The sequence below is a fragment of the Aegilops tauschii genome, chromosome 6 (assembly GCF_002575655.3).
Source record: "Aegilops tauschii subsp. strangulata cultivar AL8/78 chromosome 6, Aet v6.0, whole genome shotgun sequence".
Lineage (NCBI taxonomy): Eukaryota > Viridiplantae > Streptophyta > Magnoliopsida > Poales > Poaceae > Aegilops > Aegilops tauschii.
Window position 1 is genome coordinate 338130736 of NC_053040.3, and position 9548 is coordinate 338140283.

At 45.3% G+C, this 9548-nt stretch overlaps 1 protein-coding gene across 2 annotated transcripts; it reads right to left on the reverse strand.

The window, feature by feature from the left end:
- Positions 1-3529: 3529 nt before the first annotated feature.
- Positions 3530-9260, reverse strand: LOC109768660 (kinesin-like protein KIN-7C). Of its 2 annotated transcripts, none has more exons than XM_020327407.4 (14): positions 8956-9260; positions 8101-8395; positions 7653-7742; positions 7463-7563; positions 7261-7374; positions 7091-7172; positions 6934-7001; positions 6758-6823; positions 6555-6679; positions 6106-6433; positions 5857-5958; positions 5103-5771; positions 4302-4597; positions 3530-4181 (listed from the first exon to the last, which is right to left on the reverse strand). In XM_020327407.4, exons 2-14 carry the CDS (start codon positions 8345-8347, stop codon positions 3854-3856), a joined length of 2616 nt encoding a protein of 871 aa, XP_020182996.1. In that variant the 5' UTR covers positions 8348-8395; positions 8956-9260; the 3' UTR covers positions 3530-3853. The 2 variants fall into 2 exon arrangements, with proteins under 2 accessions (XP_020182996.1, XP_045085888.1); XM_045229953.1 differs by lacking the exon at positions 8956-9260 and adding an exon at positions 8487-8504.
- Between the last annotated feature and the right edge of the window lie 288 nt (positions 9261-9548).

Below are 9548 nucleotides of genomic sequence, written 5' to 3' on the forward strand. Positions count from 1 at the left end.
GAACCACGATGTCGAGGATTCAATCAATCCCGTATACAATTCCCTTTGTCAATCGGTACGTTACTTGCCCGAGATTCGATCGTCGGTATCCCAATACCTCGTTCAATCTCGTTACCGGCAAGTCACTTTACTCGTTCCGTAATGCATGATCCCGTGACTAACTACTTAGTCACATTGAGCTCATTATGATGATGCAATACCGAGTGGGCCCAGAGATACCTCTCCGTCATACGGAGTGACAAATCCCAGTCTCGATCCGAGCCAACCCAACAGACACTTTCGGAGATACCTGTAGTGCACCTTTATAGCCACCCAGTTACGTTGTGACGTTTGCTACACCCAAAGCATTCCTACGGTATCCGGGAGTTGCACGATCTCATGGTCTAAGGAAATGATACTTGACATTAGAAAAGCTTCAGCAAACGAACTACACGATCTAGTGCTATGCTTAGGATTGGGTCTTGTCCATCACATCATTCTCCTAATGATGTGATCCCGTTATCAATGACATCCAATGTCCATGGTCAGGAAACCGTAACCATCTATTGATCAACGAGCTAGTCAACTAGAGGCTCACTAGGGACATGTTATGGTCTATGTGTTCACACATGTATTACGATTTTCGGATAACACAATTATAGCATGAACAATAGACAATTATCATGAACAAGGAAATATAATAATAACCATTTTATTATTGCCTCTAGGGCATATTTCCAACAATAACATGGCCGCCGCCGGTCCGCCTCATCTCCGGTGGCCATTGCGGCGCGATGGATCTCGACCCATACCGGCGGGAGGGCTCTGTTTTTAGATTTTTTTTCTTTAAGTTTTGTAATGATTTGTGTCCTACTCAGAAAGACGAGACAGCGGCGGCTCCTTGAAGATGGAATAAGGTTCTTCCCGGTGGTGTGCCTAGCATCGTCAGTGGGCGTGTGGAGGTGTGTATCCGACGGATCTGTCCTTGTTGGATTTGCTCGGATTTGGTCGTAATTCGTCTACGTTTATGTTTCTTCAGTTTGGGTCCTTCCGATATACGTTAGTCTTCATCGACGGTGGTTGTTGTTGTGTTGCGCTAGTTGATACGTCTCCATCGTATCTACTTTTCCAAACACTTTTGCCCTTGTTTTGGCTCTAACTTGCATGATTTGAATGGAACTAACCTGGACTGACGATGTTTTCAGTAGAATTGCCATGGTGTTATTTTTGTGCAGAAATAAAAGTTCTCGGAATGACCTGAAACTTCACGAAGAATATTTTTGGAATTTATAAAAAATACTGGCGAAAGAATCAAGACCAGGGGGGCCACACCCTGTCCACGAGGGTGGGGGCGCGCCTGCCCCCCTGGGCGCGCCCCCCTGTCTCGTGGGCCCCCTGAGGCTCCACCGACCTCAACTCCAACTCCATATATTCACGTTTGGGGGGGGGGATCAGAGAGAAGGATTCATCGCGTTTTACGATACGGAGCCGCCACCAAGCCCTAATCTCTCTCGGGAGGGCTGATCTGGAGTCCGTTCGGGGCTCCGGAGAGGGGAATCCGTCGCCATCGTCATCATCAACCATCCTCCATCACCAATTTGATGATGCTCACCGCCGTGCATGAGTAATTCCATCGTAGGCTTGCTGGACGGTGATGGGTTGGATGAGATTTATCATGTAATCAAGTTAGTTTTGTTAGGGTTTGATCCCTAGTATCCACTATGTTCTGAGATTGATGTTGCTATGACTTTGCTATGCTTAATGTTTGTCACTAGGGCCCGAGTGTCATGATTTCATATCTGAACCTATTATGTTTTCATGAATATATGTGAGTTTTTGATCCTCTCTTGCAAGTCAATAGTCACCTACTATGTGTTATGATCCGGCAACCCCGAAGTGACAAAAATCGGGACCACTCCCGGTGATGACCGTAGTTTGAGGAGTTCATGTATTCACTAAGTGTTAATGCTTTGGTCCGGTACTCTATTAAAAGGAGGCCTTAATATCCCTTAGTTTCCAATAGGACCTGCTGCCACGGGAGGGTAGGACAAAAGATGGCATGCAAGTTCTTTTCCATAAGCACGTATGAATATATTCGGAATACATGCCTACATTACATTGATGAACTGGAGCTAGTTCTGTGTCACCCTATGTTATAACTGTTGCATGAGGAATCGCATCCGACATAATTATCCATCACTGATCCAATGCCTACGAGCTTTTCACATATTGATCTTTGCTTAGTTACTTTACCGTTGCCACTGTTACAATTACTACAAAACTGCTAGTGTTACTTTTGCCACCGTTACCGTTACTTCCATACTACTTTGCTACTCAATACTTTGCTGCAGATATTAAGTCTTTCAGGTGTGGTTGAATTGACAACTCAGCTGCTAATACTTGAGAATATTCTTTGGCTCCCCTTGTGTCGAATCAATAAATTTAGGTTGAATACTCTACCCTCGAAAACTGTTGCGATCCCCTATACTTGTGGGTTATCACTGGTCCTATGAGGTCTTAGCATGACGACTTCCCGATTGTCTAATACCAACAAGATTTGCCCAACTCCGGTGAGGGAGGGGCGATGATGGCGACGCGCCTTCGACTAGCTTCAGTACTTGTAGTCGTCGCTAGGTGGTCTACGGAATTTGATGCAATTTTTATTATTTCTGGTGTTCGTTCTATTGCCATGATTGAAGATGGATATTTTAGATTGGAGTTTTCTCGTGAAAAAAATGACATAACATACAAGAGAGAAAAAAAGAAAAAGTGAAAAAAAAAATACACAGATCTGAATATAAAATCTAACGAATATAGCATCGACTGAGACCTAAAAAGACTATTTCTTGCATGTTGTCTGATGAAAGCATGGCTCAACAATAATTTATAGGCTTATAATAGCAAGCCAAGCCAGAACGCATACAAAACAAAGTCACCCCAGGCTAGCCTCACCAGGCATGATTCCTTGATCGTTTCAGGCGCACGCCCGGCAAGAAGGCCAGGTATATCGAACCAAACTGATCTTCAGTCCCTGGCAATGCGCGGCCCGGATTAGGAGCGCAGCCAAGCTCAACTTCTGCACACAAAAGTTAATATTAGAGATTGTTCTGGGACATGTGAAAGGGAGATTTGTTTAGGGAAAAGGGCACTGAATGTATATGAACTATCACGATGTCCACTGGGCTGGACTTTGAGTACTTGCATTGATCTATTAGTAATCTAAACGATCTTATATTTCTTTAGAGAGAAAGTAGTTTATAGTAGTAGCATTCAGGTTTTGGCTGAAAAGGATCACATTGTGCTTTTTTGTTTGATTGAAGAACAAGACCACTGTCCGGTTGAAAAGAACAGAAAACAGTACACTTGAAGAAACAACACGCACACAACACATACAAAACCCTGTCAGAGAAACCATACAAAGCACAATTGCAGATCAAACAGCACGCTTCCAACAAGGGTCAGCTCGTTGTGGTGGCTGCAACGTACGACACGTGTTGAATTTTCTACAAGCCTTCGATACACATCGGAACAACCATTTCTGACAGATGAGTGGTGCAAAACGTGGGAACTGCAACAACACGTTAACACAAGTGCGTGCGTCTGGATACGCAGTGATACGTTAATAATGTTAGCAATCAGACCGGCGGCGCCTGCTCAGAAACCGCGCACCAAACCGGTCGTCCTACACGCAAAGGGAATGCACCAAGATCAAACCCCCCGCATGCGCGTGTCCTGATACCCTATGGAAAATCAGAACAGGCAACACCCCAAGATACAAAACCACCAGAGAGAAAAAAAAAAGATCTTTTGGTCAGCCGCATCATCCTGCCATCATCTCGCCTCGTGTCGTCACCGACCCCCAATCATCAATCAATCAGCCGAACGAGGGGATCCCGTATCTCCAGCCGTTGGAGGACCGCCGGGTGGGCGGCTGCTGCGGCGCGAAGCTGAGCCCGAACATCTCCCTCAGGACCTGCCCGGGCTCCTGGAGCCCGATCAGCTTGGCCACCAGGGACGCGCTCTCCCTCACGTGCTCCAGGTCCCTGCTCTCCGTCCACAGCCGGCGAGCCACCTGCAGCTTCCTCCTCTTGGAGTCCAGCGACACGCTCCACTTGGTGTACATGTGGTTCCTCTCCTCCACGGACAGCCGCTTCTGCATCTGCCTCGCCAGCATCTCCCTCTCGCGCTGAAGCTTCTTGGCGCTGCATAATAGATCGGACGTTCTCGGTCAGGTGTGTGTTCGTCCTTTCTCTCATCTATCTAGTCTAGGTTATTATCAAAAAGGAATACAGATAATTGGTGCATTGATGATTGCCGCGTACCTCGCGACGGGGGAAGAGCTGAGGCTGCCTACGGTCACATTGCTGGGGGTGCTTCCCCTAGAGTAGGTGTCTCTGAGGAACGACAGCCTTCGCAGCTCCACTTCCATGTAAATCGAGTCGGCTGATTCTCCTTTGAACAGCAAGAAGAAGTAAGTCCTGTGGACCAACGAAATGCTGCACGCGTGCCAGAGCTCGATGATCTCCTGCTGTTTCTTCTCGAATTCCAATGGCCATCGAGAAGGTGATTGCAAAGCATCCATGATTGGGTCTAATCCGATGCTCTTTCCATTCCCACTCTACAACATGGAATACAAATACCAATTAATTATTCAGTTATTAGTGCAGCGAAAATAAAGCATTTCAGCAGATCTACTCCCTCCGTCCCAAAATAAGTATCGCTGATTTAGTACTCCCTCCGTCCCAAAATTCTTGTCTTAGATTTGTCCAAATACGGATGTATCCCAAAATTCTTGTCTTAGATTAGTCTAGATACGGATGTATCTAATACTAAAACGTGACTTGATACATCCGTATTTGGACAAATCTAAGACAAGAATGTTGGGACGGAGGGAGTACAATTTTGGGACGGATGTAGTATGTATAGGGACCTGCTAATGATATATCTCAAGGAGTCATCAAACGATGCTTAATATCATTTCCAAATTTTCGTCGCCTATCTTAGAAAATAAACTGCAGCAAACACATTTCTTAGCATAATTATGACTCCCATTTTCTTTCAGGTAAAATAAATGAGCTGCAGGGGCAAGAGCATAAAATCATGCCTAAAAGATAACCCCGTACCTGGTCACCTAACTGTTTCTGATAATGAACCTGAGCCATCTCCTTAAGTTCAGCAACAAATTCACCTATACCGGTAAATTCTGCATCACCTGTCTTGCTAGCTCCCTTTGAAGTGCTAATTTCAGATCCTGCCCTTGAAAGAGTCTCACTCCCTGCATCGTAGTTCAATGCAGATCCTCTTCTCTGGTACTCTTCAGGTCGTCCTGGGAAGATTACCAAACTTCTGTTTACTGGTGTGCAATCCTCCATCTCCATCTCATCAAGTAAAGTAGACCCTGTTAGTGATCTACAGCTCCTGCTTCTACCAATTACTCTACAACTTGATGGGTTGCGTGTTGAAGATCCTAGATCTTTAGTGATAAAAGGCCTTCTGATGTTCTCCAAATGTTGCTCCAAGGTAATAGGAGTTTCACCAAGCCTCCTTGAATTCACTGAAGCTGTTGAATCATTACCACGCATGCTAGAATTCCTATTTGAAGCTCGTGGGCTGGTACTTTCACCAGCTGACATAGACAAACGTTCATTTCCTCTCGTTTCATTTGGCTCAATACATCGCACTTCCTTGTAATGATCTGAATCATCATGAGAGATCTGAGAACTGTCATCTCTGCTAGCGCTTGGGGGCATTCCAACAGACGGAGGACTTCTGATTGAACGCTTTCCTGAGACCTAAACATACAGAGAAAACAAATACATCAGTGTTGGAGTAATAAGGCCAAAAGGTAATAACTAGAAGTCACATAAGTAAAAATACCTGGTGCTTTGGGTCACGATCACCAACAACTTGCAGCAAATCCTGCAACCTGGACTGAGCCAAATCACGTTGCGACTTCAGTTCTTTTATTTCTTTCTCCATCTGCAGAAGACATGCAATATCATGAATGGATAGAAAGAAAAATGAGTTTATCTGTGTGTATTCCAAGGGAAATACAGAGGGAAGCAATATCAATCTCCATTATTCAGGAACTAAAGAAAACAGACTAGAGTTTTCCATGCACTGTACCTTTCTGATTTGGTTGTCCTTTTCCTTCACCTGTGCTTCCAGACTAGAGTTTGAAACTGGCTGCCGCAACTCACTCTCCAGTCTGGCAACTTCCTTTTGCAAATGCTTAACTAGTGTTTTATCAGACATGACCACATTAACCTGAGCATTTGTAACTACGTCCTTTGCACAACTCCCGAAAAACAGTGTATTCCTTGATTGCTCAATGTGACTTGTTGCAGGGCTGAGTGTGCAAATAATCGCGGTTCTTGCATTGCCTCCCAAAGAAGGTTGTAATATGCGTGTAAGCTTGGAATCTCTATATGGTACGTGCACATTACTCCCCATGCTGAATAATGAAAAACAAATGACTGAAATGTCAGCAACTAACAATCCCATGACTACATAAGTAATTACTCTTATAATGTGAAGAATCAAAGCAAAGTAAGACTGTGAGCTGAATTTGCAACCTTAGCTTCCTAATGACGGTGCCAAGGGAAAGCAAACTTTTATTGATGTGGCAACCTTCTTTCAGCCTTGTGCCAGCTGACATAGCCTGAGATGCACGCTCACTTCCTGCCAGATCAACAAAGTTCTGCATGGGAAGAATAATTGCCGCTTACACTTTTTCTCCAGATTGTATAAACTTAACAAACTGAGGCGTCTTTCTTACCACACTAGCCACAAGGGTGGTTGACTTGTCCTTTCCTAAGAATTCACGAGCAGAACTTTCAACAGTCTGAATTGGTAGATGACAATTAAACGGTGAGCAAACATGCACACATCTATGATGAATGGAACACATATACATCAAAGTATTTCGTAAATATAATGAAGTTAAGGACAGACCAATTTAAGTATTTGATGGGATCTGGAGCTTTTTTCATTTAAGAAGGTCTCCCCGGTTCTCCTTTGAGCTATTACAATCACGTAAAGCACAAATCAGAACATACAATAACCATAAGATCGACAAAATGCAAGCTGCTATTAGTACGCAATATTGAACCTTCGCAAACAGAAATAAGTCCCTTGAGGTGGTTCCAATCCCTTAATATAACCTCCGTAAGATTCTCCACGTAGGTGCCTTTCTGTAGAATAAACAACACTAAACTGGTTAGCAAACATGAGCATAACATCACTCGAAGTTAAGAATGCTGAAAAAGAACGCCTTATTACCTCTGCATCATCCCAAAGTCTAAGAGGAGTATTTTCTGCACTCAGAAGATCCCTAACAACTTCATTATATATTTCAATTGCTGAGAATTTCAACACAAATGCTCTCTCCTCATGCTGAAAAGGAAACACTGATTTGAGGACTTTGTAACAATCGAGACCAAAACCTGGTCATGGAAGCTATGGTTGGCTGGGAGTTGATCACCTTGTTAATATAATCATATATATCTGCTACTGTGCATTCTGTCACTCCAGTCATAGTGAATGTCTTCCCACTACTTGTTTGCCCGTACGCAAAAACACTTGCTGAGAGAGAAAACACACTCTGATTTAGTTCAAATGCTATTATTTTTCACAATTTTTGACTCATATGCTTTTGTGTAGTTTGCACTCACAGTTAATGCCACCAACTACAGAGAGAGCAACTTCCTTAACCCCTTCCTGGTAGACTTCTTTCGTACTGCACTCGGAATGAAATACCCTGTCTGCGAATATAAGAGATTTATGTTTAACAAAGACGCACGTTAGGAAAATGTAACCAAACTATAAGTCTTACCAACTAATGACCGCTACTCATGTGAGATCATTACATAGCAATTGCGCACATTGGAATGATTTAAACAATAGATAAAGGCATGATCACTATGCAGTAATAATATACACATCAAGTATACATGTAATTGTGTAGGGAAATATGATGTTTGAGTGTTGCTTGTGAGAGCCATTGTAGTACATCAGGTGTTACAAAAATGCTTCCAAAAACAGTACTACAGACTAATTAAGCATACTGAAGAACCAGAGCAATGAAAAACACAAAAGATGTAGCATCAAAAGAGCGCTGACCAAATGTGTATGCGGTTGGAGCCGTGGGTCGATCCGGGAAGGTACTCCGGAACATGATGGTGGTGTCATTGATGCACTCCCACTCCGCAGGCTCACCCCTGGCAATCTCCTTGTCACTCAGCGGCCTCACCCTCACTAACACTTGTATCCTATCCAGGCTTCCTGCGCCACTTCCACCGCCATTCACCACCTCAGCTCCATTCATCTTGTCCCACTGCACAGACTCGTCGCCTCCAATCGCCCCCATCCGCCCTCCCACTTACCTGCCCCCTCTCCAGCACCTCTCCTACACCATCTGCCAGAAATGCAGCATTATAAGACCACAGCCAAGAAGCAAGGCACATATGATACGTACAGGAATAAAGAAGAAGCAGACAAGAAGCCACCACGGCAGGGGATGCACGAATCTGTCCTGTCCCAGTGGATTTGAGTGCCGGGCAAGTCTGTTGACGAGCTTGCTGCTGCTGCTGCGGGTGGAGGAGAAGGCAAGCATTTTTATGTGGACCCTTGGCTACCAGTAATTACGCACATCATCAGGATTCAGGACAGTGGTTAGCATGTCCGATGGCCGGATACTACCGGAGAACCACCGATAATGCCAAATCTATGGCGCCCCTGTCACGCCAACCATCCTCCTTCCCGAGGAATTCGCAGTTATTAGCAGATCTGCACGAAGCAATCGCCTGACCTAAGCACTCCCTAACAACCGAAACAGTAGCCCCAGCAGGCTCACATCGACGTCGCCACCAACCAGCCGCAACAGCAGCTCGCCTCTCCTCTCCTCCCCTCTGGTGACCAGTAATGCTCAAGCAATAGCATAATAAAGGAAAAGCGGGTGAGTTATTAATAACATACCGAGGCTTGGCGAAGACGGGCGGCTCCGGAGGGCGAGGAAGCGACGTTTCTCCGGACGGCGGCGGCCATGGCTCGGGATTTCTGGCGGGGGATTCGCAGGGGAGTGGGGGGTTTTGGAGTCGTGAGGTGGGGGGAGGGGGTCTGGGAGTGGCGCCGGCCTCACCGCGTGCGACTGCTCCCCACGACGATCGATTTGGGGGGAGAGAAGGGTCAGGAGTGTGGGAGACGGTGGCTCGATCTTTTTTCCCTTTCCTTTTTTTTTCTTTTTCTTTCTGCCAACCCCAGGAGACCGTTGCTTGGATTCCTCTGTGCCCTCTCTCCCAGGGATCGTTTTCAATGATCTTGCTTAGTGGGCGCTTTTGCGCGCAGGCCCTTTATGTTCTATATTGGTTTCAGTTAACTGCTTTTCACTGCACGTATTCACGAATGTTGTCCGCCCGTATAATGTGCCGTATTATACGAACAAGTAGCTACTGGTAGCGAAATCGATCCAAGAGTAATGAATCACTCGGATCGGATGGTATGCTTGCCGAAATCTCAGCGCACACACAACCGGATACGTACGAGGGACGGGACAAGAGATCCCGGGGGAG